At 59.7% G+C, this 25492-nt stretch overlaps 2 protein-coding genes and 1 long non-coding RNA gene across 4 annotated transcripts; 2 read left to right on the top strand and 1 right to left on the bottom strand.

Annotated features, from left to right (window-relative positions):
- Positions 1 to 3393: 3393 nt before the first annotated feature.
- PRCC (proline rich mitotic checkpoint control factor) lies at positions 3394 to 12222 on the top strand. The gene is made up of 7 exons (XM_032713155.1): positions 3394 to 4077; positions 6160 to 6207; positions 6612 to 7190; positions 8395 to 8490; positions 9613 to 9756; positions 10076 to 10141; positions 10691 to 12222. The coding sequence occupies exons 1-7, from the start codon at positions 3625 to 3627 to the stop codon at positions 10775 to 10777; spliced, it is 1473 nt and encodes a 490-aa protein (XP_032569046.1). The 5' UTR covers positions 3394 to 3624; the 3' UTR covers positions 10778 to 12222.
- On the bottom strand, positions 5693 to 7481 carry LOC116799782. Of its 2 annotated transcripts, none has more exons than XR_004361118.1 (3): positions 7258 to 7481; positions 6563 to 6662; positions 5693 to 5842 (listed from the first exon to the last, which is right to left on the bottom strand). It is a non-coding gene; the product is annotated as an uncharacterized LOC116799782 (long non-coding RNA). The 2 variants fall into 2 exon arrangements; XR_004361119.1 differs by having other exon boundaries at positions 7262 to 7481.
- A 5708-nt stretch (positions 12223 to 17930) lies between the features above and the next one.
- LOC116799720 (death-associated protein kinase 2-like) lies at positions 17931 to 24803 on the top strand. The gene is made up of 14 exons (XM_032713048.1): positions 17931 to 17973; positions 18096 to 18241; positions 20520 to 20590; positions 21084 to 21187; positions 21765 to 21986; positions 22081 to 22219; positions 22376 to 22505; positions 22625 to 22673; positions 22798 to 22824; positions 22939 to 23091; positions 23798 to 23843; positions 23930 to 24019; positions 24195 to 24278; positions 24489 to 24803. The coding sequence occupies exons 3-14, from the start codon at positions 20522 to 20524 to the stop codon at positions 24564 to 24566; spliced, it is 1191 nt and encodes a 396-aa protein (XP_032568939.1). The 5' UTR covers positions 17931 to 17973; positions 18096 to 18241; positions 20520 to 20521; the 3' UTR covers positions 24567 to 24803.
- Positions 24804 to 25492: the final 689 nt, after the last annotated feature.

Below are 25492 nucleotides of genomic sequence, written 5' to 3'. Positions count from 1 at the left end.
CAGTGCAAAATTGGTATAAACCCCTACAAAAACTGGTGTAAACCCCTGCAAAACTGGTGTAAACTGGTGCAAAATCTATGTAAAACAGAGCAAAATCAATGTAAAACCGGTGTGAAACGGTGCAAAACTGGTGTAAACCTGTGTAAAATCAGTGGAAAACAGCGCAAAATTGGTATAAACCCCTGCAAAAACTGGTGTGAAACCATGCAAAATCAATATAAAGCAGTGCAAAACTGGTGTAAAACAGTGCAAAACTGGTGTAAACCCGTGCAAAATCAATGGAAAACAGTGCAAAATTGTAGAAACTCGTGCAAAAACTGGTGTAAACCCCTGCAAAATCTATGTAAAACAGTGCAAAATTGGTGTAAACCCATGCAAAATCCATGTTAAATACTGCAAAATAGTGCAAAATCGTGTTGAACAGTGCAAAACTGGTGTAAATTAATATAAAACTGATGTAAAATCATAAAACAGTGAAAAACTGGTACAACAGTGCTAAACTGATGTAAACCCGTGCAAAATCAATGTTAAATTGTGCAAAATAGTGCAAAACTGTGTTGAACAGTGCAAAACTGGTGTAAATTAACATAAAACTGATGTAAAATCGTAAAACAGTGAAAAATTGGTGTAAAACAGTGCAAAACCAGCGCAAAACTGGTGTAAAATTACTTAAAACAGTGCAAAAATGGTGTAAAATAGTAAAAAACTAGTGTAAACCCATATAAAACCAGTGCAAAATAGGTGTGCAACGGTGCAAAATGACACAAAACTGGTAAAACAGCACAAAACCAGTGTGAAACCATGTAAATCTGCAGAAACAGTGTAAAACTGTGCAAATCCCAGTGTAAAACATCACAACAACAGTGCAAAACCATGTAAAACAGTGCAAAAGTGGCATAAACCAGTACAAAGCAGGTGTAAAATCATGTAAAACAGGGAAAAACTGGTGTAAAACAATGGAAAGTAACGTGAAACCGTGCAAAAGTGGTGTAAAACTGGTGCAAAATAGTGCAAAAGCGGTGTAAGACAGTACAAAACTGGTGTAAACCCACATTTAACTGGCGCAAAACTGGTGTAAGACCACGTAAAATAGTGCAAAACTGGCCTAAACCCATGTATAACAGTGCAAAACTCTTATAAAACACTGCAAAACCAGTGTAAACCCAGTGGCCAACCTTTAAGAAAAAAGGAGAAAATCAAGGATTGGGAGCATTTGGTGCCCACCCAGGGCCCCCAAGTGTTTTTCCTTAGAAACCCCCTGTTCTGCAGAGGTATCAGAGATCCCAGGATTGCTCAGGCCGCATGGAATTAAGTGTGTAGGGAAATCTCTGGGTGCTGGGCAGGGGTTTGGGGTCCCATTCAGCCTCAGTTATGGGGTTATGGGGTGACAGTCACCAGAGGAGTAAATAAATTGTCGCCTTGGTCCCAGTTTCAGACCAAGCCCAGGCACTGGTGTCCCTGTCAGGGTGGGGGGCTGCAGGCCAGGCCCCTCCTGCAACCAAACACCTGGGATTAAATTAAACACAGATTAAAAGCCCTTTCCAGGACCAGAACCTCCACCCTGACCTGGCAGTCGGGGTTCCAGGGCTGGGCTCCTTTCTTTCCATCCCTGTGTGCTTTCCTTGGCTTAATTTCTCCTAACGAGCTGCAAAAGTAACACAAATAAATAATCCTCGGGGTCACAGCTGACAGCAGGATCCTGCTGCCCGGGGTGAGACCAGGCCTGAGGAATCTCCACCTTCAACAGAAAAATGGACAAATGCCGAGGGAAACAAGGATTCCTCCCTCCTTCTGCGCAGCAGGAGCTGGACCTTGTTTAAACTGGGTCCCTCCTCCCCCCGACAGGGTCCTTGTTGATTTTCCTTGGCAGAGGACGAGGGTGGCCTCACATCACAGCTCGGGGTGGTGGAGCCACTCTGTGCTTCTCGAGGAATTGCCTGTTTCCCTTTCCTAAATCCTAAAAATTCACAAATCTAGGGGCTTAGGAAGGAGTGGGGGAAAAAACACCCACCGGGGAGATCCCAACTCATCCTTAGGATGGCAGGAGGGTTGGAAATAGATGGTCTTTAAGGTCAGTTCCAGCTCAAATATGACTCTATATGAGCCCAAGGGAGGTTTTGCTGTGGAAGTGGCAGCAACAGGGGGCCTGATCCACAAAAATCCCACAAAAATCCCCATCTGTGTCTCAGTTTCTATTGGATTTGGAGAGTGGGTGGGCAGAGCTGTGAAGGGAAAAGGCTTGGACACCTCCATGACACACTTTGGGGTTCAGACCCCTGTGACGAGGAGTTCACCCTACAAGTGGCCACACACGTGTCACAGCCAAGGCAACGTCTCACTGTTTCTGGTGGTCATGGAACCCACATTTCCAGGGAAAAGGGTTCCTGAAGACAGGCTGGTGCAGATGGGACCTTTCGTGAGCCAGCCCAGCCTGCCTCCTCCTCTTCCTCCTCAGTGTCCTTGTGCTGGGATCACTTGGCTTTGCCCTCACGGGTCTTGGCCATGTAAAGAGTGGGGGAAAACGTAACTCCTGTGTCCCAGCTCCCTGCAGCCTCCCATGCCCATCCCTCCCGCTCCCTGAGGCCTCCGTGCCTATTTTTAATACTGTATTTTTAACACTCCTCAGCCCTCCAGAGCAGGGCAGAAGGGGTGGCACAGGGCACGTTGGCTGGATTTCACACCATTCCAAATGACAGAGGGTTCAGGATACGCTCCTCGTTTATCTCCATTTTGCTTTAATTATTTGTGCAGTGCCTCTGCAAATCGCTTCGTGTTGGGGACCCAAATTCGAGCCCAGCTCGCTGCTTATTAAGGCCAGAACAAGCTAGAAGGAGGTCAAAGGAGTCAAACCGAAAGTCAGCGGGGCGCTGGAGGGATAAACCGGCTGCTCGGGAATCCCGGCCGGGGGCTCCCGCATCCCGCTCCAGCATCCCGCCCCAGCAGCCTCCACCGGGGCTTTGCAGGCCTGATTCTACCCCAGAATTACACCGGCGTGAAAGGATGGGAGGAAGGAACAGCCTCTCAGCCCCTCGGTGTCTGCCCCGGTGCCACCGCACCGGGCGCTGGGGACACACCGGGAGCCGCAGTTTGGCGATGAACTGCGCGGCCTGGCCGGGGCGGGGCGGGGCGGGCCGAGCCCTCCCGCCTCCTCATCCTCATCCTCGTCCCGTCCCTATCCCTGTCGCGTCTCGTCCTCCCGGGGTCTTCCCGCATCCCCCTCCTCCGGTCCCGGTCCCGGTCCCGCCCGGGGGTCCTGCCGCGTGGCACCGCGGACTACATTTCCCGTGGAGTCTCGCGGCGGGGCCACGCGGGAGGCGGGCCGGGCGCCGCGGCGCGGAGCACGCCGGGAGCTGTAGTCCGGCGGCGCCGCGGCGCGAGTAGCGGGGCGCTGCCGGCAGCCATTACCGGGGAGCGCGGAGCCGCCGCCGCCGCCTCGCTGAGCTCCGCGGCTCTGCCGCCGGCACGGAGAGAGGCCGCCATGGCGGCGTAGCCTCCCCTCAGCCCGCCCCTTCCTCCCCGCCGCGGGCGCTGAAGGCGCGGCGGCGGCGCGGCCTAGCGCGGAGGGGCGGATCCTCGGCCTCGCGTAGCGGCTGCTGCCCGCCGAGGGCCGCCCTCCCCGGGGCCATGTCCCTCGTGGCCTACGCCAGCAGCGAGGAGGACAGCGATGCAGAAGAGCCCGCGGCCGAGGAGGAGGAAGCTCCCGCTTCCCCTCCGGCCGCAGAAGAGCAGCCCCCGGCCCGGGGGGGGCTTTTCGCCGCGCTGCCCCCGCCCAGAGCCCCCGCGGTGCCCCCGCCGTTCCTCATGGGCCCCCCGCCCGCCGTGAGGGGCTTCGCCAGCGCCGCGTCGGGCCAGGCCGGGGCTGAGAGCCCCCCCGAGCCGGCCGACAGCGGGGACGGGGCCGCGGAGCCCCCCAGGCCGAGGGGCCTCCTCCTGCCGCCCCCCAGGAACGCGGCGGCCGCCGCCTCCCCCCTCGGCCCGCCCGGCCCGGCCGCCCCCGGCGCGGGTTTGGGCCTCCCCAAGCCAAAGAAGAGGACGGAGCCGGTGCGGATCGCGGCGCCCGAGCTGCAAAAGGGAGATGTGAGTATGGAGCGAACCCCCCCCGCCGCTCGAGCCCTTCGGGGGTCAAACCTCCCTCCCCCGCCGTGGGTCTCTTTGCCTCGCTCCCTCCCACCGTAACACACCGAGATCTATTGTTGTGGCATCCACGGGGAAGGTCGTCCTGGCTGCCTGCCCTAATCCTAAAGCGCTTTGCAGAATTAAACTGATATAGAAACCTTATTTATAATCGTAATGCAGCAAAACCCAGATTATCTGCACCCTTCTTTACTTATGGAGTTAACGAGTTGATGGTGTGGAGCTGCAGGGCCTCGTAGCCCCAAAAAGTCTCTCTTGCCTCCTGTGCAGTTGATAGGTTTTCCTGTCAGTTTTTTGGTTATTTATCTAAAGGCATCAGGCAACTTCTAGACTTTTAGGTGACCATTTCCCTCTCAGCTTGTGCTTTTTTGGTGGTTACAGTGCCCTGTGCCTTACGAGGCTCCTGAATCCAGACAATGAGAGCAGGGAAAGGCAGGTCCCCGCCCACCTGTTTTATGACTCAGGGTTCCCATTGATCGGGTTCCATCCTCTCCCTTCTGCTCGTTCCCTCTGGGACAGCACTGTCATAGAAGCCTGAAATGGTTTGAGTTGGAAGGGACCTTAAAGTTCATCCAGTTCCACCCTCTGCCCTGGGCAGGGACACCTTCCATTAGACCAGGTTGCCCAGAGCCTCATCCGACCTGGGAGCACACTTCCAGGGATGGGGTAGCCACAGCTTCTCTGGGCAACCTGTGCCAGGGCCTCACCACCCTGGCAGCCAAGAATTTCTTCCCAATATCCTCATCTAAACCAGCACATGGGTCCCGAAGTGGTTGTTGGAAGGGACCTTAAAGCTCATCCCATCCCACCGGCTGCCATGGGCAGGGCCACCTTCCACTAGCCCAGGTTGCCCAGAGTCCCGTCCAGCCTCACACAGAGGTGTCACTGGTTCTGGTGTGACAGGAGCACCTGTGGCTGTAGGAGGAGCTGAACTGGAAGCTTGGAGTCATTTCCCTGGGGACAGGTGCCTTGAGGAAGAGGTTTGACTTTGCATTTATAAACAACGTCCACTAATAGTGGTCCGGCAGAAGCTCGGGGGAGCCCAGATAAAATCAACATTGTTGCTTTGCTGGGAGAGCTTGCGGGGTCACAGGGAGAGGGGAGAGGACACGGGCTCCCCAGTGTTCCCTGAACCACGCTCTGCTCCCAGTAACCATTCCAGTCTGGCGAATTCCAGAGCCAGAGCTCCCCATGCCGTGGCTGCCAGAGGGACACTGGACAGTGGGACACAGAGCTCAGCCTTTGGGGCAGATGGATGAGGGATATACCGGTCCCTCATACCCACTTCTTGCTTACTCACCTCCTTGCAGCTCTGTGGTGTGATTCCAGGCAGCTGGAATGAACTGGGATTTGTTCTTCCCGTGCTCCATGCTCCGGTGTGTGGGCTCTGACCACAAATCCCACAGGTCATTGATGTCACATGAGTTAATGAACATTGAAGGGACAAAACTGGAGCTTGGGATTCCTAGAAGTCCCTGGGCCTGTGACTAACATCCCTCTATCTCCTTAAAATCCCTCCCATTCCTGTAGTTCATCCCATGGAGATGTTCCAGGGCAGCTGCAGTGCCTCCTCTCTCCCAAACCAACACATGGGTTTATGGTCTCTCCTGACTCCTTTTATTTATACACATTCCTTGTCTTTCCCTGGTTTATGATTTGGGGATAAACTGGCACAAGCCCTTGATTCCTGTCGCCTCTTCCAAGTCCTCTGCGAAGCCATGAAGGCATAAAGATATTGAGGGCCTTTTCTGATGCCAACCAGGCTTTTCACTCAAATTTTAACTGGATAATTAGCAGTTCCAATGTTACTGGGAATAATTCTCTGTGTCCCTGCAGTGAATTTTACACCCTTTGTGTGATTTGTGGTTCAGTAGTTCTGTTGTTGTCTGTCCCTCTGAAGGAGAGCCCTGCCCTGCTGCTGTGCCCCTGGAGTTCTTCCCTTGGATTTATTTTCCTGGGATTTATTAATAGTACTTTTTTAGTTTAGTATCTCAGGTTTTGCTGAGCTCTGGTTTTCTCTCTCAGTCAGATTCAGAGGAAGATGAACCAGCAAAGAAGAAAAATACTCTTCAGGTAAATACCGAGGGCGCTCGATTGAACAAGTGTCACGGGAAAAAGTGTTTGACTGTGACCAGTCTTGGCCTTCCACTCGTGTGAATCAGCCACTCTGATCAGCTCATGGCTTTGGGGATATTCCTGAAATCCTGTGAGGTGTCAAGTCCCTTTTTTGGGCAATTTAAATCTCGGAGAAAGAGGCATCAGTTTGGGAATTGGACAGATGCTTGCCAGTACCATGTTTCCCTTCAAAGTGCCCCTGGCCTTTTGTGCAGCATGTTCACAGTGGCCAAGTGTTGGGAAACCCAGGAGTGTTGTAAGAATTGGGGGGGGGGATAATTAGCAGGTAATTAGGAAAAGTAAATAGTCTCACTCTTTTCTCTTATTCCTGTGATCCACTTGTCCTGCACGGATCTCCCCAGGGACGTGGCGAGGGCTCCGGCTTGTCCGCTCTGCTTCCTCAGCCCAAAAATCTGACGGTGAAAGAGACCAACCGGTTACTCCTGCCCTACGCCTTCTCCAGGAAGGCAGGAGAGAACTCTGACTCCAAGCCTGCCAAGGCCCCGACCTCTTCCTCCTCCAAAGCCAAACCCGCGTCCAAGCCGGCCGTGCCCACGACTCCGTCCCCGTCGGCCATCAAAGCCGCGGCCAAGAGCGCGGCGCTGCAGGTAACCAAGCAGATCACGCAGGAGGAGGAGGACAGCGACGAGGAGCTGGAGCCAGAGAACTACTTCTCCTTGTCCGACAGGAGCGAGCCCAGCGCCGCGGGCGCCGAGCCCTACCTGTACCCCGGCACGGTGGGCGCGGAGGACCCACCGCCCGGCACAGAGCCGGAGCCCCAGTTCCAGGACGCGGCCGCCAACGCCCCTCTGGAGTTCAAGACGGGTGCGGGCTCGAGCGGGGCTCAGCACAGCTGGGCACCCAAACCCGGCGAGGACTACGGCAGCCACCCCTATGGCCAGTTCCCCCCTGCCTACGGCGAGCCCGGCGGCTACTACCAGGTGGGTTTGCTGGCTGCAGGTGAAGGGAGGGGCTCTGGACACAACTTGGGTGAGGGGCTTGAGTTACAGACTGGGGCAGCTGCTCCTGGAGTCCAGCCCATGTAAGATACATGGGACATGGAACAGGAAATCCAACCTCTGTGACCTGGCCAGTACATGGAGCAGGGAATGCAACCTCTGTGACCTGGCCAGTACATGGAGCAGGGAATGCAACCTCTGTGACCTGGCCAGTACATGGAGCAGGGAATCCAACCTCTGTGACCTGGCCAGTACATGGAACAGGGAATGCAACCTCTGTGACCTGGCCGTAATCCACCCCATGTGAGCTGGGTGAGACACAGAATAGCAATCCAACCCATGGGAACTACCTGGGACATGGAACAGGGAATCCAGCCTAGCTGGGAGGTGGAGTAAGAGACATGGAGCAGGGAAACCAACCCATGTGCGTGGCCAGGACACAGAGCAGGGAATCCAGCCCCATGTGAGATACATGGGACATGGAGTAGGGAATCCAGCCCATGTAAGCTGGTTGGGACATGGAGTAGGGAATCCAATCTTTGAGAACTGACCAGGACACGGAGCAGGAAATTCTATCTTTTGTGAGCTGGCCGGAACACAGAGCAGGGAGCCACACCACTGGACACAAGGGGGGTTCCTGTGGCATAAGAGCTGCAGATGTTTGCTGGACAGATGTTGGACAGCTGTATTCCTGTGAAAATGCCCCTGATGTGAGAGTGTAGAGTTGGGGCTCACCAGAGCTGGTTTTTGAGCCCACATTGTTTCTAGAAATTCATAAAATCTCAAACTGGTTTGGGTCCACAGGAACCTTAAAGCCCATCTCGTTCCACCCCCTGCTATGGGCAGGGACACCTTCCTCTATCCCAGGTTGCTCCAAACCCTGTCCAGCCTGGCCTTGGACACTTCCAGGGATGGGGTAGCCACAGCTTCTCTGGGCAGCCTGTGCCAGGGTGTCCTCACCCTCACAGGGGAGAATTTCTTCCCAATATCCCATCTAACCCTGCCCTCTGGCAGTAGGAAACCATTCCCCAATGTCCTGTCACTCCAGGCTGTTGTGAAAAGCCCCTCAAAGCATTTGTTGGTTTGTACCTCTGATGAAATCCCTTGGGGTGAAGAAGCAGCAGCCCACGGGCCAGATCCCTCCTGCTTCACTCTCGTGACAAACTGGCTTCCCTTTCCCTGCCAGGATTACTACAGCAGCGGGTACTACCCGGAGGTGGAACCAGCCCAGGCACCGCCGCAGGAGACGAGCACCGACTCCTCCTTCATCGACGACGAAGCGGTTGGCACTTTGTCTGTCCTGCTGTGGAATTTGGCTTTGAGCTCTCCCAGAACACAGGACCCACTTGGCAGCCACGGTCCTGCCCCCGCAGCACGTCCTGTGCTTCCCCTGGGATGGGCCGGGTGGTTGTTCCGTGGGGTTTCAAGCTGTGGTGTGGACATGTGAGTCCTTCCCACAGTCTGCTGAGCTCCTGCTCCACCCAGGTCTGCAGGCTTGATGAGAACAGAATTAATTGTTTGGGTTGGAAAAACCCTCCAAGATCATGGAGTCCAGCTGTTCCCCTGGCACTGCCAAGGCTACCAGTAAACCCTGTCCCGATGTGCCACATCCACACGGCTGTTAGATTGCTCCAGGGATGGTGACTCCATCACTGCCCTGGGCAGCCTGTGCCAGGGCTGGACAGCCCTTTGGGTGTAGGAATTTTCCCTATATCCAACCTGAACCTCCCCTGGCACAACTTGAGGCCATTTCCTCTTGTCCTGTCCCTTGTTCCCTGGGAGCAGAGCCCGACCCCCATGTGGTTCCACCCTCCTGTCAAGGAGTTGTAGAGAGCCAGAAGGTCCCTCCTGAACCTCCTTTTCTCCAAGATGAGCCCTCTCAACTCCCTCAGCCACTCCTCAGGAGTTCCCCAGACCCTTCCTGTGCTCCAGACCCTTCCCCACCTCCATTCCCTTCTCTGGACACGCTCCAGGCCTTCAACATCTTTCTTGTCATGAGGGACCCAAAACTGACCTAAGGACTCAGGGTGGGGCCTCATCAGTGCCCAGCATGGGGACAGTCACTGCCCATGGCCATGTGGCCACAGAATGGCTGGTACAGGCCAGGTGCCTCCCTGGCTCTTAAAACAAGACACTCAGGACTCCAGGGGTCTCCTGAGCAAGGCTGGAAGCAGGAATAAATGGCTGTTTTCAGCACAGGAAAATGAGATGATAACCTTCATGCTAAGTAGCTTTAGATACTCTGATCTACAGCAAAGCAGAAGTCTCCTAAAGTTAAAAATCCTGTCTGGAAAACTGTTACTGTGCCTTGTACCTCACTGGAGGGAGCAGGGGCTCAGCCCTTTGGCCTCGTGTCAGGGTGTGATGGGTGGGTGTAATTCCAGCTGTTCTGTTCTTCCTTCAGTTCAAGCGTCTGCAAGGCAAGCGGAATCGGGGGAGGGAGGAGATCAACTTTGTGGATATCAAAGGTGATGACCAGCTGAGCGGGGCCCAGCAGTGGCTGACCAAGTCCCTGACGGAGGAGAAGACCATGAAGTCCTTCAGCAAGGTGGGGTGGAGGGCAGGGCTTGGCTGGGGTTGGGACCTCAGAGCCCAAATCAGCCCCAGCTGGAGCTGTGTTGGATGCTGGGCAGTCACCAGGGTGGGGACAAGGGACCCTGGTAAAGGATGACGTATGAGAGATCAGGAGAGCTCAGAGCATGGTGTGTGGGTGGTGAGGACCAGCCAGGAACTGCTTCAGATGAAGAAATCTGCCATTTAATAGGGAACAAATGGTGCCTGGGATGGCTGTGTGCAGGCCCTGGCCTTGGTCTGCTGTCCAGCAGTGTCTCTCCAGGCTGAACACTTCACCTCCTTTTGCTTTCCAGAAAAAAGGAGATCAGCCCACGGGACAGCAAAGGAGAAAACACCAGATCACATACCTGATCCATCAGGTGAGTGGCTTCCCCTGGTGTGGGAGCCAATCCAGGTGGAATTTCAAGGCTTGGCAGCACAAGGCCAGAGTGGTGGAGGTGCTGTTCCAGCAGCTGGGGACCAGGGGATGTCCCTGGGAATACTCTGAGCCCTGGGTGACCCGCAGTGGGACCAGACCATGGGCTGTCTCAGCCCTGGGTGAGATGTGCCATGGCTCCAGTGGGGCCAGAGGGGGGTCCTGGCCCTGAGGGGGTCCCAGCCCTTAGCTTTCAGCTTTGCTTCACCCTTCCCACGCGTGTCCCGAGGCTCTGGGATCCCGTCCATATTCCACCCCGGGGTTGTCGAGCGGCTGCTGAGCCCATCCCACAAGAGAAGCTGCATTTCAGCATGAATGAAATGCCCATGCAGCCCAATTAATCCAGGCCTCTGTCAGGATGATTGTGTGAACTCCTGTAACGAGGCTTCTGGCTGAAGGGCTCCGTAATCCGCGTGAGCGGGGCCGGAGGAGGCCGGAATGCTGCTGAGTCACTGAAACGCAGAGCGTAACAGCATCCTCTCCGTGTCTGCAGGCCAAGGAGAGAGAGCTGGAACTGAAAAACACATGGTCTGAAAACAAGCTCAGCAGACGGCAGACTCAAGCCAAATACGGATTCTGACACATCTGTCCCACTTTTTGGCTGGCGTCCCGCGTGACCCGCGGTGTCCGACGTCTCCCGGGAGATGAGCCAGGCCCCGCACAGGACGGGGCTGCTCTGCAGGAGGGAGGACACTGAGCTGCCTTGCCTGGCAGGAGGAAGGTTCATTGCAAGCCAGTCCTGATGAAACTCCACCTGTAATCCTTCCCTTCCCTCCTTGTAAACGATGACGTGGAAGGTTCCGACCAACCGAGGACGGTCCCGAGGTGCCGCAGGGAATGTGCCAGGAGCGAGGCTGGAGCTCCTGTCCCGTGGGAGCAGGGGCTGCTCCTCCTGCCACCAGACCCTCCGGCAGAGGCTCAATAAACTCCCAATTCCCACTTTGCTCTCCTGGACTCGCTGTGCGTTGAGGGTGTCGTTTTTTTTTCTAAGAGACTGTGAGTTCCAAGAGCAAGCCTGGCTTTGGATTTTTTATTTTGTCCTTATCTTTGAGACGTCCTCGTGGCTGCTTCCTCATGTCTGAGCCACTCCAGCTCTCCTCTCCTGCTGATGATTTTGATATCCTGGTTTTTAAGTTGGTGTCCACGGCCTGAGCCACTCTGAGGGGACACCCCAGTGCAGGACAGTCTGTGAGAGGTGTCCCCGCGTGCAGGACGCACACGGTGGTGAGGCTCTCCTGCCTGGCACACTCAGGGCTTTGGGATACCCTGAGCCTCTCCTGCCTGGCACACTCAGGGCTTTGGGATACCCTGAGCCATGTGTGTATGTATATTGTCCTTCCTTTTTCCCCCTTCTTTCCTCCTCCCCCACAGTGGTGCCCCAGGCTGTTCCCAGACTCATCAAACTGAGTGTCCCAGTGTCCTGCTGGGAGTGAGCTCGGCAGTGTTTCCTCTGGGCACACACAGAGGAGAGCTGCCAACTGTACATTTATTTTTTTCCCAGCTTGTTTGTATCAGTTCTGTTCCAATTAAGTGCTGACTTTATCCTCCTGGCTGGGAAGAGGAGACCGTGTCCAGCCCTAACTTCTTAAAATTAAACCTTTTTTTTATTTAAGAAATTCCATCAAGGTGATGCAACTGCAAATCCCGTGCAGCCCTGCTGGCCTAATCCATGGATCCAGATCTCTGTGGCATCACTTTGTTGTTCACCAAACCGTGTGATGCTGAGGGGAGCAGAGAGCTGGTCTGGTTATTTAACTTACATTCCCACCACTCTGGGTTATACTTGTAACCACAGCTGAAACGGCCAATATTTGTTTTTCCAGTAAGAAAAACTCCCGAGAGGAGTTTTTTCTCCCATGTTGTCTGTTAAAAACAAGGAAACCCCCTATGACTGAAGTCTTTTCTTAGAACACTTTAAACTAATCTCATTTCTAGTTTAGTTCCCTGGATGTTTAGTACTTTGCAAAGCCCGTTTTGAGTATTTGAATGATCAGAATAAAGTTACTGTTGAGTAATTTATTCATATCTTGTATGTACAGTGAAATCCTCCCAGAAGGGGTTTGATAAAGGAATAAACTTTTGAATGAAGCCAACCAGCCCCATTTCCATGGCAAGGGGCTCAGCCCCTCACCCGGGGTGTTTGCTGCATGGGGCACAGCCTGTGTGTGCCCAAACTGCCCTTTATCAGGGATTGGGGGGTGCTGGAGGGAGCTGGGAGAGGCTGGAACTCTCATTTCCCTTTGCAGTAACGGCTCAGGTTTAGCACTAAGGGGAGTTCTGAGGGCTCGTGCTCTGCTTTCAGCCTTTTAAGAGCAACAAAATTCAGGTTTGTGAGCAGTGACAGTGATTTTTTTTTTTTCCCCAGAGATAAAACAGCTACAGCTGCCCCAGTCCTCCTTTTCCATCTGGAAAGGAGCTTTGGCTGTTCTGGCTCCCTGTTCCCGTCGAGCTGGGCACACCAGGGCTGCTGACAGCATTGCTGTGGCTTGGTGTCATTCCAGCTGGGATTTGTGCTCCACCAGGTATCCCACAGGGCAGTCCTGGCTCTGTACCATCCCACCAGCCAGGGTTGGTCCTCAGGTTTGGTGCTATCCCAAGTTTTGTGGCTGAGGAAGCAGGCAGGACTTGGAGTGTGAGCTCCAGGCTGGGAAGGTTCGGTGTCGCTCCAGCTTCTGGCCAGTTTAACACTGGATGCACCAACTGTGCCAAACCTGTCCCTGTTTTTCCTGCAATAGCCTTTTCCACCCTCATTTAATGAACAGAAGTCTCTCGGAATGTGTTCACAGGTAAGTTAACTCCAGTCCCCTGTGTGCTGTTCCTCAGGGCTTGGGAAGAGTGTGAGGCTCTGCATGGAGCAGATCAGCATCATGGGGCTGCTGGGGCCAACAGCAGCCTTGGGTGTCTCCTCCCAGGGCCAAGGTCTTCCTCCAGGGGGATGGAGGCTGAGGTTCCTCTTGCCTGGGAGCCAGGTCTTGTCCCGTGTGCTGGTGGCTCAGGGCTGGTCCCCAGGCAGTTGCTCGTACACGTTCTCATCCGTGGCTGTGCCCCGCTGGGCCCTGCGTGTGCTCCGGCCATACACGGGGTCATCCAACTCCAGCACAGGGCTCAGCACACCCTGCAGAATCCACGGGGAGAAGAGGTTGGATTGGAGAGCCAGGAGATGGCTCAAAGTTGGTCCTTCACCCTCCCAGCCCTCGGCTTTGCTCGAGTTACAAGGGACGGGAGTGCCAGGACAGGGGGGAATGGCTTCACCCTGACAGCAGGCAGGGCTAGATGGGGTATGGGGAAGAAATTCTTCCCTGGGAGGGTGGGGAGGCCCTGGCACAGGTTGCCCAAAGAAGCTGTGGCTGCCCCATCCCTGGAAGTGTCCAAGGCCAGGCTGGATGGGGCTTGGAGCAACCCAGGTTAGTGGAAGGTGTCCCTGCCCATGGCAGAGAGGTGGAGTGAGATGAGCTTTCCAGTCCTTTCCAACCCAAACCATTCCCAGGTTTCTGTGATTCTCCCTGTGCTCCTGGTGTGGAGCAAACCCTGACTCCCTCAGACTCCAGAAGGCCTGGAGACTCCTCAGTCCCAACGTGACTCTGATGTCCTATTGGGACTGAGCAGCGACCTGCCCTGGGGGACCCACCTCTGTGCCCGGGCTGGAGGCTCCTCTCTCCGCCCCGTCTGCGGTGGGAGCTGCCGGGAGCTGCCGCCTCTTGTAATCCTGGCTGGACAAGCTGCGGAAGAGCCGGCGGTGGGACCGGGATTTGGGGGGCAGCGTGGAGAAGGCGCCTTTGGGCTCCCTGGGCAGCGGAGCGGGCGGGTCCTGCCGGGCCAGCGCCACCTCGGAGTAGACGTTCTCCTCGGGGGCGGCGCGGGGGCTGCAGCTCCGGGCCATGGCGTAGAAGGGGATGGGCTCCTCCGGCTCGCAGTAGGTGGGGGGGCTGGGGGCGCTGCCCTCGCAGGGCTCAGCGTAGATGTGGAAGCACATGAGCTGCTGGTACTTGGCCTCGGGGGACACGGGGGGAGCAGCTTCTTTGTGCACCCGGGCGTAGGCACCTTCGGGAGCTGCCGCGCTGCCGGCGGGGCTGTGCGGCCCCTGAGCCACGGCCCGGGAGCTGGTCTTGGCTGGGAGCGATGGAGGGGCACTGCGAGCCTGGGCAAGAGACGGGACAGGTTGGAGATGAGGGTCTGTGGTGGCTGGAGCTGCGTCCCCCGTCCTGGCTGTGCCCCTCCACCTGGTGAGAGCTGTGGCCGGGCTGTCCTTTGGAAAAATGCCTCCACCCCCCTGCTCTGCCCTGTTACCTCCCTGGGGGAGCCCCCCTCGGCGCTGGGCTCCTCAGGCTGGGCGGGGACCGGGGCTGCTGGTTTGGCTCCCGGGGGCTCCAGGGACACAGGGCTGTACTCCGGGAGTTTTGCGGGTGGTTCGCTCAGCGGGGAACGCGCAGCACTGCTGCCAGCTGGGGTCTGCGTCCCTCCCCGGGGCTCGTCTTCCTGCAGGGAGAGCAGAGAGATGCCGGCTGGTCTGGTGTGCTCCCCGTGGGCTGGCTCCTTGCTCCCGGTGGCCAGGGTGGCTCCGGTTCCAACCGTGGCTTTTATGATGCTTGGACTTCCCTTGGCTTCGTTCACCAGCTTAGGAAAATCACCCCATCGGCGGCAGCCGGAATGACTCCAGGGCCGCAGGGGTTCACGAGGGGCTGGGCTCTCACCCGTGTGCAGGGCACGGGCGCCGTGAGGAACTCGTGGTACGGCACGATGGGGGCCGTGGTGTGGTGCCGCAGCAGCTCGGCCAGCTCGGCGTGGGCGCTCGGCTCCCCCAGGATCACGTACCGCCCGTCCGGCAGCTGGTCCAGGACGAAGTGCCGGCAGCGATCCCTGCCCCTGGAGGGAGAGGGGACGGGATTGGCACCAGGGAAGGGAGGAGATCGAGCACGTCGGCCCCTCGGACGGGGGCGGGATCCCTCACCTGTAGGAGAGGACGAAGCCGACGGTGCTCTCGCTGAAGCGGACCAGGAAGCAGCCCAGGGGCCGATCCTGCAGCAGCTGCTCTGCCTCCCTGTGGGAAGGAGCCGGGAGCCGCTCACCCTCACCCCCTCCGTGGGATTCAGGGATCCAGCTCCCTGTTTTGCAGCCCAGGGATGGGGATGTTGAAGGGGTGAAGGGGCCACCCCGTTTGCTGCCTCGGCCTCCCCCTGCTTACCTCCGACTGAGGAAGCCATGGAACCAAACTGGGAGCTCCCCCTCGGGCCTCAACCTCCAGGCTTGTGTCTGCTCAAACCACAGCCTCGTCTGGGCACGCAGGGCCACCAGCTCTGGTGGGGACCAGCCTGGTGGGGACGGCCAGAAGGAACCTGGTGGGACCTGGAGGGAAGGGGACAGCAGCCAGGCTCAGGTGAGGACGTGCCCCAGGGATGTTCTGCTCCGTGCAGGCCCACGATGACATGGCCCCTGCAGGTGTGTGAGCTCGGGAGTGGTGGGACAGCCCAGGGGGGCACGGACCCCTCATGTCCCCATGTCCTACCCTGCCATGTCTGTTGTGGTGTCCCGGGGACTGCTCTGCTCCCTGGGGCTGGACAGGGGTTGTGTTGGCTCCTGGCTTGGCTGTGTTGTCCTCACTGATGGGTTTGAAGGTGGTGAAGAGGGGACGGTCGTCATCCATGGAGTCCCCTGTCCCAGGGAACGGGGAGAAAGGTTCAGGGCAGTGAAGTCTCTCCCGGGGTCCTGAGCTGTCCTGTGCCCCCTCACTGCCCATAGGGCACTGGGGGGTGGGGGGGCTCCATGACAACCCCCCCCCAGGTGCTGCTCTCACCAACAACCTGGGTAAGCATCACCTTCACCTTGAGCCCCTCAACCTCGGGCTCATCACCCTCCTTCTCCCCAGGGACACCACCCTGGGCCTACACCCCCAGTGTGGATCCATGTGGCAGGAAGGGACAGTGACCCCAGGACCCCAGAGGAGAAAAGCCCTGGGGATGGGTGAGCTGGGTGGGGAGGAGGTGGGTGGAAAGTATGTGAATCCTCCAGTCCCCACAAAGTCCCCAAAGGTTTTAGGTCAGCGCCAGGAAGGGGAGGGAGAGGATGAGCAGCTCCCGAGGGACCCTGAGCTCCACCCTAAGCCACCAACACCTGGCAAAGCAATGTGAATCCCCAGCAGATGCTTGAGGGAGTGGAAGATGCTGGGGCTGGTTGGATCCGGGAGGCAAAGCTGAGTCAGAGGAGCTGGTAGAGGCTTGTCTGAGAGCAGGGGCACCCAGCCGCGGGAAAGGCACCCCGGCTCCACCTTTAACCCGCGGCAGCACCGAGCCCAGCCCTGCACCCCCGCGGGCAGGGGAAGGTGGGGAAGGTGCTGACAAAGCGAAACAAACCAACCCAAACTGCAGCAACTCAACTCGAGGAACACTGGGGAGGCAAATTCGAGTCAGGTCCTGCCTGGGCATGGCTGGGCAGCCGGGGACAACGCCACTGTCCCTGCCTCGCTGTGCGTCCCCCGGCCCGGGGAGGGGCCAGCGCGGAGGTGGGGGCTCATCCCTCCTCCCCCACCCCCAGCACCTTGGCCTCAGTGGGGCAACTCGGGGGGCTCTGCTGCTCGGGGTGGGATGTGCCTCCGAAACCCTGTGCTCCTGAGGTGGGAACGGCTCAGATCAGACTTGAAATGGGCAGAAGGCTTTGCCCCGCGAGACCTTCCTGGGCTGGACTTCCCCCTTCAGAGGGGTTAAGATCTGGCCGGTAGGACTGGGGCAGGCAGGGGGCACCGCTCCCTCCCTTTGCACCCCTTTGTCGTGCCCGTCCTCCATCGTGCCCTGGGTGGGGGGAGTGTCCCTGCACCGCCCGGCGCCGGCCCGGCCCGTGTCCCCCTGCTCGGGGTTCGCTGCTCGGCCTCGGTACGAATCCAACCCCGGCCCCGACCCCCAGCCCACGCTCCTACCTGTGTCCGGCCTCGGTGGGCCGGGTGTCCGTGGCTGGAGGCGGTGGGGTGGGCAGGGGGACAGGCAGGGGACGGGCAGGGTGGGCAGAGCCCCTGCCCCGCCTGTGCTCGCGCCTTCCCCTCCTGCGACGGGCAGGAAGCGGCAACCGAAGCTGCAAAGAGCCTTCGCGTGGTGGGGAGACGTCACGGGAAGGTGGCAGGGTGGCACTGAGGTGACTGACATCGAGCTGACACCGGCACCCAAGGGACAGGCTGGGCTGTGGCGAGGAGGGGGCTCCGGCCACCCTCCCACCGGCACATCCACACCTACAAAGGGCTCCCGTTCCTCCCATCCTCATCCTGGGACCTCGCCGGGCGAGGGGGCAGCAGGGCTTGGTGTGCCCAGGGTCATCCCCCTTCCTCAGGCTCCGGCTGCCAGAGCCAGGCACATTCCTGGGGCATCGGCACAGCAAACAGCAGCCGAGCTGCCTGCGCTGCTGCTCTGCCCCGTGCCAGCTGCCACCCTCGCTCCGGGCTGTGCCAGGCTCTGACCGCCCCACGGCGACAGCGGTGCCAACCCGGCTGCGTCTCAGGGGGTTGCGGGGATTAGGGATTAGGGAAGGGGTTAGGGCGGGAGCCAACTCATCCATCGCACCGGGACAGGGTTGGGTGGCTCTGCAAGTCCCGGGGTGGGGATGGTGCCCAGTGCCCCGGGCAGACCCCGGCACGCAGAGCCAGCTCTCTCCACCTTAAGAAACCTGTCCCTCCCCACAGCCTTCACACCCTCCACTCACTTCCCCTCCGCAGGGTTGGTGTCCTGTCGGTCAGGTTTCCTGTTTGGAACCCTCACCGGCACATCGGAAGGGGGGGACATCAGTGAGGGGACATCGGTGAGGGGGACATCGTCTTCCAGCACCTTGTCCCACCGAGTCCTGGCCCCTCCTTCAGGAGCTGAGGTGCTGGAACCACCAGGAATTGTCCCTAAAAGGCCTTTTTTGGCTCCTCTGCGCAGCTGGGGGGGTTCCTCCAGAGCCCTCAGGAGGAGGAACGCAAAGAGCTTTTCTCATCCTGAGCCTGCCCCAGCACCCCAGGAACGCCAGGACTGCGAGGCAGAGCCTGGAGCTGTGGGGGGCTGCTGGAGGAAGGTCAGAGCTGGAGGTGAGGGGTCCCAGCTCCCCACGACTTGCTGGGCTTGGGGGCCATCCTGGTCAGCTGGGGGGTTTTGGGGTCCTGCAGGGGCTTTTTGGTAGTTGGATGCTGACCTGGGAGCACATTTTCCAGCAGCTGGTGCCGAGGCCAGGCTGGTTTTCCTGGTGGGCAGCACCAGGATGTGGTGGGACAGGACAGCCCCTGCAGGTCCAGCTCTGCAGCCCAGAGCTCAGCTGTGGCCGCCGTGGCCTGGGGCCACCTGGGCCTCAGTTCCCCTCCCTGCCAAAGCAGCTCTGCAGCACGGTGAGAGTGGGCTCTCCAGCAAGGGATGGGGGGATTGGCTGCTTGTGTCCATCCCAGGGGACAAACAGACACACTGTCACCCCACGGACACGTCACGTGCCAGGGACATTGGCCCAGCTTCAGCTGCAGCCGCCCCCGTGCACGTACCAGCCCTGGGACCAGCCGGCTCCGTGCGGTGCCAGGGCCCAGCAGTGCCTGGCCGGGTGCCCCCACCAACCCCAAGGGGCCCCCACCAGCCCGGGGGGGCCACAGGACGGTCACCGTGAGCAGTGGCTGTCCCCTGTCCTGGCCAGAGCGAGGCAGAAGCGCTGCTGGGTGCAGAGGAGGGCTCAGGGAGGGTAAGGGGGCACAGCCGGGGTGGGAGTGGGACAGAGCGAGGGGGGACCGGGCTTGGAGACCACTCACTGTCTCTTGGGGCCACTGTGAGGGGACAGGAAGGATCCTAGCCCTTGTTTGGTGCAAGCAGAGCCCTGTGGGGCCGGGGATGCGCTGCCAGGCTGCATCCAACCAGTCCCCCCAGGGGCTGTCCCTGTGGGGCTCAAATCCATCTGGGATCTCCCCTGTTTTTCCTGGGGAGGGACCCCACCTCTGGCCAATATTACGGTCCTAATCCCTTTCCCGGTGACCTTGGACCCCATTGGCCCAGGAAACCTCCTGCTCCCAGGGACACAGGGCTGGGGACAACGAGGTGGCCCCAAGACCAGGGCTTGGAGCCCCACTGCCCATTCTCTGCATCCCTGCTGGTCCCGCTGCCCCCACTGCTGGAGCATCACCCACCCCCTCCTGCAGCTGGGGAAACTGGGGCGTGGGAGGGTTGGGTCCTGGTGTTGGCCTGCTCTGTGTGAGCCCAGAGAGGCTGGTTTGTGGCTTGGAGCTGCTGGGGATGAGAGATGTCCCCCCCTCAGAGGGGGACAGTGCCAGGTTCAGGCAGGTGTCTGTCCCCCCCCAAAACCCCTCTCCCTGCTGTGGTGGGCTGACCCTGCCTGGATTCCAGGTGCCTCCAAAGCCACTCCATCACTGCCCTCCTCACCCAGACAGGGCAGGGGGAATGTAACAAAAGGCTTCTGAGCTGAGATTAGGGCAGGGAGGGGTCACTGACCCAATAATGCCATGGGCAAAACTGACCTGACTTGGGGAAATTAATTGAATTTATTATCAATCACCTAAGAGCAGGATGATGAGAAGTAAAATAAAGTTAAAAACACCTTTTCCCACCCCTCCCTCCTTCCTGGGCTTTACCTCCTCCTTCCAGAGGTGCAGGGAGATGGGAATGGGGACCCCAGTCAGTTCAGCACAGGTTGTTTCTGCTGCTGCTCAGGGAGAGGAGTCAGTCCTTGCCCTGCTCCAGTGTGAGTCCTTCCCATGGGCTGCAGCTCCTCAGGAGCTGCTCCAGTGGTTGCATTTCCTTAGGGACTGCTCCAGTCTGGGTCCCTTCCATGGGTTCAGTCCTTCAGGAGCTGCTCCAGTGTTGATCCTTTTTCACAGGTTGCATTTCCTTAGGGACTGCTCCAGTCTGGGTCCCTTTCCATGGTGTCACAGGTCCTGCCAGGGCCCTGCTCCAGCTCAGCTTCCCACAGGGTCACAGTCCCCTTCGGGCATCCCCTGCTCCAGCGTGGGGTCCTCCAGGGCTGCAGGCAGGTCTCTGCTCCCCGAGGGACCCCCAGGGACTGCCAGGGAATCTCCTCTGCTGCACCTGGAGCAGCTCCTGCCCCTCCTTCCTCGCTGACCTTGGTCTCTCTGCAGGGCTGTTTCTCTCGCACAATCACTTTTTGCCCTCCCTTGACTCTTTTATCCTGAGGTGCTGCCGCTGTCACCGCTGGGCTCGGCCTTGGCCAGTCCGGGTCTGTCCCAGAGCCGCTGGCAGTGACTCTCTCAGACACGGGGGAGGATTCTGGCAGCTTCTCACCCCTGCAGCCCCCCCACTACCAGAACCTGCTGCTCAGACTGCTGCAACTCCTCACCCTGTGCTTTCTTGTCTTGGCAGCGATGGCTGAGGGTGGCCAGGACGGGGTCCTGCCCGAGGGGGGGCCGGGGGATGCCCCTGACAGCACCCAGGTGAGCCACAGCCATGGGTATGTGGGGGGGCCCTGCCCGGGGGCTGGGGGGGTGAGGGGGTGGGACTCACAGCTGAGCTCACGGTGGTGGTTCCATCTGCTGTTAATCCCCCTTTTTTAAGAAACCAAACCACAGTGTTGGTTTTTCTCTGCATTTTGCACCCCCAGCACAGTGGGGGGCAAGGGGGCTGCTGTGAACCCCCTCCCTTCCCACCCCTGCCCTGTTTCCAAGCCCCCCTGAGCAGCTCCTACAGGCCCCTGGTCAAGGGGTGAAAGTCTCCAAGTTTCCACATGCTGGGGAGTTTAATGGGAACTGGGAGAACTGGGAGAACTGGGCAGGGCCAGGACTCAGTCGCTGGATACTGGAGAATCCCCCCAGTGTGTACTGGGGGGGTTGGGGCGCTCTGTGGGATGGGGGTCCCTGCACCCCCAGCTCTGGCACGTCACCACAGCCTGGGCAGGCGGCTGAGCCGGGTCCTGGTGCCACCCTACAGGATGAGGCTGAGCCTGGGAGGGCTGCAGAGAGCGAGGGGCTGGAGGCTGCCCCAAGCCCGGGCAACGTGGAGGACCTGTATGAGCTGCTGGAGAAGCTGGGCAGGTGAGTGGGAATCCAGGCAGGTGAGTGGGAATCCAGGCAGGTGAGTGGGAATCCAGGCAGGTGAGTGGGATCCAGGCAGGTGAGTGGGAATCCAGGCAGGTGAGTGGGATCCAGGCAGGTGAGTGGGATCCAGGCAGGTGAGCAGGGATCTGGGAAAGTGAGCAGGGATCTGGGCAGGCGAGTGGGAATCCAGGCAGGCAGGTGAGAGCGGTGCAGACAGGGATCCAGACAGGTGAGCAGGGAGCAGGCAGGTGAGTGGGGTACAGAAAGGTGAGATGAAGGCAGGTAAGTGCCATGTAGGTAGGGATCCAGAAAGGTTAGTGCAGTGCAGGTGGGTGAGTGGGGTCCAGGCAGGTGAGCACAGTGCAGGCAGGGATCCAGGCAGGTGAGAAGGTCTAGGCAGGTGAGCAGGGTGTAGGCACCGATCCAGGCAGGTGAGAGGGGCACGGGCAGGGATCCAGGCAGGTGAGAGGGGCACAGGCAGGGGTCCCAGCTGCCCCGGAGGTGTCCGGACGCCTGGGTCCTCCCCTGCTTTGGGGTCAGCCTGGCCGTGCCCCAGCCCGGCCTCTCGCCGCAGCGGGCACTTTGGCGTGGTGAGGCGCTGCCGCGAGCGCGGCACCGGCACCTTCTACGCCGCCAAATTTGTGAAGACGCGGCGCTGCTGGGGCAGCCGCCTGGGGCTGGAGCGGGCCCAGGTGGAGCGGGAAGTCGCCATCCTCCGCCAGCTCAACCATCCCAACATCATGCGGCTCCACGACCTGTTCGCCAGCAGAGCCGAGGTGGTGCTCGTCCTGGAGCTGTGAGTGGGCTCCTGGGGCGGGGGGCGGGGGACAGAGCCCTTTTTGTGCCCCGTGTCGGAGGTGGCCGAGCTGCCCCCGCCCCGCCGTGCGCAGGATCGCCGGGGGGGAGCTCTTCGACTTCATCGCGGAGAAGGAGACGCTGTCGGAGGAGGAGGCCATCGAGTTCCTGGGGCAGATCCTGCGCGGGGTGGAGTACCTGCACGCCCGCCTCATCGCCCACCTCGACCTCAAGGTGCCCACGGAGACGCCCTGTCCTTGCTCCCTGAGGATCCAGGGGCTGCATCTGCCCTGCCAGGCACCTCCGGAGCCTTGGCCGCACCCTGCCCAGCTCCCCAGGGTGCTGCTGCACCCCCTGCCATCCCCTCCTCACCCCACCACGTCCCCACAGCCCGAGAACATCATGCTGCAGGAGAGGGACGTCCCCAAGCCCCAGATCAAGATCATCGACTTTGGGCTGGCCCAGCAGCTGGAGGATGGTGTCACCTTCAAAAGCCTCTGCGGGACCCCCCAGTACATCGGTAGGGGCTGGCACGTCCCTGGGGGGTGTGGCAAAGGGACCTCTGGTGTGCAGTGAGGGAGGTAGCAGGACGGTGCTGTCCCCTCTGATGTCCTGCCCGGGCTCTCTGTTCGCCCCCAGCTCCTGAAGTGATCAATTATGAGCCGCTGAGCTCCGCGACAGACATGTGGTGAGGAGCCGGGACCTGGGGGCACCGGGCTGAGCTGGTGGGTGGGGAGGGACCCCCCTGGGTGCCACGGGCATGGAGAGGGCCCCGGGGGGAGCAGCATCTGATACCCACTTCTGCCTTTCAGGAGCATCGGGGTCATCACCTACATCCTGTGAGTGTGGGGCAGTGCTCCCTGTGCTGGGGACACTGAGGCACAGGGACACTGGGGGTGCTGGGGTGGCCAAGTGACGTCCTGGCATTCAGTGGCTCTGTCATGTCCCCACAGGCTCAGCGGCTTGTCCCCCTTCCAGGGTGAGACAGATGCTGAGACCCTCTCCAACGTTGTGGCTGGTGCCTACGAGTTCGAGGAGCGCTGCTTCAGCCGGACCTCCGAGATGGCCAAGGACTTCATCCAGCAGCTGCTGGTGAAGGAGCCAGGGTAAGGCCCCAGCCCAGCCCACCAGATCTACCTTCATCTCCTTCCCATCCCCATGCCCATGCCCATCCCCATCTTCATCATCCCCATCCCCATTCCATCTCCACTGCCATCCCCATCCCATCATCTCTGTCTCTACCTCCTTCTCATTTCCATCCCCACCTCCACCTCCATCATCCCTACCCTCAATTCCATCCCCATCTCCATCCCATCCCATCATCCCCATCTCTATTTCATCTCCTTCCCATCTCTATCATCCCCATCTCCATCATCCCCATCTCATCCCATCTCCACCTCCATCATCCCCATGTCCATCTCCACTGCCATCCCCGCCCCATCATCTCTGTCTCCACCTCCTTCTCATTTCCATCCCCACCTCCACCTCTGTCATCCCTAGCCTCAATTCCATCCCCATCCCCATCCCCATCTCCATCCCATCCCCATCCCCATCTCCATCCCATCCCCATCCCATTATCCCCATCTCCATCCCATCCCCATCCCCATCTCTATCCCATCCCCATCCCATTATCCCCATCTCCATCCCATCCCCATCTCCATCCCATCCCCATCCCCATTTCTCTCCCACCCCATCTCCACTTCCATCATCCCCATCTCCACCTCCACCCCCATCCCCATCTCCATCATCCCCACCCCCGGGTGGATGGGTGGGGGAGGGACCACCCCATCCCATCCCTCCCCCTGTGTGCAGGCACCGCATGACGGCGGCCGAGTGCCTGGTGCACCCCTGGATCAAGGTGAGAGGGGCAGGCAGGGGGTGGGTGCCGGACCCCTGGAATGCAGGTGGGGACACGGTGATGGCGCCGTGTCCTCGCCCCCACAGCCCCTGAGCAGGAAGCAGGTGCTGAGCCGGAGTCGTTCCTCCATCAACATGAGAAACTTCCGCAAGTTCAACGCTCGGAGGAAGTGGAAGGTGAGGGGGTTCCCAGCTCTGGGGATCCCACCACCCCTGAGGCCCCCGGGGAGCTCGGGCTGGGCTGCATCCCAAGGCTGGCTCCCTCTCGGGGGTCTGCAGTGTGGAGGTGTGGGGGGGAGGGCAGAGCTGGGGAGGGACCCCCACCTGGACCCCCTTCCCTCCTGCCCCCCAGCTCTCCTACAACATGGTGTCCGCCTGCAACCGGCTGTGCCGCACGCGGCTGCTCTGCGGCCTCAGCAAGGAGGATGAGGAGCTGGTGAGCGCCCAGGAGCCCCCCAGAGCCCACCCAACACGGGCTGGGGAGGGGGAGAAGGGATCTGGGAGCCTGACCCCCCCCAAATGGAGGGGGTGCTGTGCAGTGGCTGTGCAAAGGGGGTTATCTCCACCTGGGGTACCCTCTCCTCTGGGGGGGTTCCCTCCCCGGGGGGAGTCCTGTCCCTGCCCCCAGCCCCCCCTGTGCCCCCAGCGCTGCTGTGAGAGCGACCAGGAGGAGGAGAGCAGCCCCCCCATCGCGCTGCTGCGCCGGCAGAGAAGCAGCTCCTGAGCCCCCCTGAAAGAAAACAGGAGCCCCCCTGGGAGGAGCCTTGGGGGTCCCCTCATCTCCTCAGCCCAGGAGGCAGGAGCACTGTCTGGCCCCAGTGCTCCCAGTTGCCCATTGTGTCGGGGGGTCACTGGGACAGCAGCACCCCCCTCCTGACCCCCCCGGTGTTGCTGCCCCAGGGCCCGGACCCCCCTCCCTGCTTTGCCCTAGTGAGAAAAATAAATATCGCTCCCTCCTCCATCCTCTTCTCCTGCGTCTCCTTCCCCTCAAGGCTGGGTCGTCACACCCAGCTGGTGCCGAGTGCCGAGTGCCCGCAGCTTCCTCCTCCTCCTCCTCCTCCTCACTGTAAGGCTGCTGGGCTGTGGGGACCCCGGGGGCCGAGAGGTCTTGGCACCCCCAGATCCACCCTGTGAGGGAGGGTTGTCCCTTCCCTTCTGTGCTGCTCTGGGGGAAGGGGGGTGTGTCTCCATGTGTTCTTGGCTGCTCTCGTGGCAGACCAACTTGGATCCTCCTGCTCCGGCTGGGGAAACTGAGGCAGGAGGCAGCCCTTCCTTCCCGCCCACTCCAGCACGGGGGGCGGGGGGGCCGCCCTGTTTTCCCCCTCTGTATTTCCCAAACAAGCCCCGGCCCTGGCCCTGGCAGTTGTCAGGCTAAATATTTTGTGTGCGGCAGCCGAAAACAAAAGTGAAGGGGCCGCAGGGTCCGGGCAGGGGCCGTGCCCCCCCCCAATCCCGGCGTGCCCCAGGTGCCGCCGGACACGGCGAGTGGGACCCGACGCGGTGCAGCAGCGCCCGAGGTGGGACAGGGACGGGACCCCGGGGGTCTCGCTCGGGGATGGGGCCGAGGGCGCCGGGTGCCCTGCGGCTGGGGGTGATGCTGCTGGTCCTTGGTCCCCTCCCTCTGCCCCCCGTGTGGGCCCCGTCCGAAAG

Source organism: Chiroxiphia lanceolata, chromosome 29, assembly GCF_009829145.1.
Source record: "Chiroxiphia lanceolata isolate bChiLan1 chromosome 29, bChiLan1.pri, whole genome shotgun sequence".
In the NCBI taxonomy this organism is placed as follows: Eukaryota; Metazoa; Chordata; class Aves; order Passeriformes; family Pipridae; genus Chiroxiphia; species Chiroxiphia lanceolata.
Note: the sequence above shows the minus strand (reverse complement) of the source record. Positions and strands in the feature narration are given on the sequence as shown.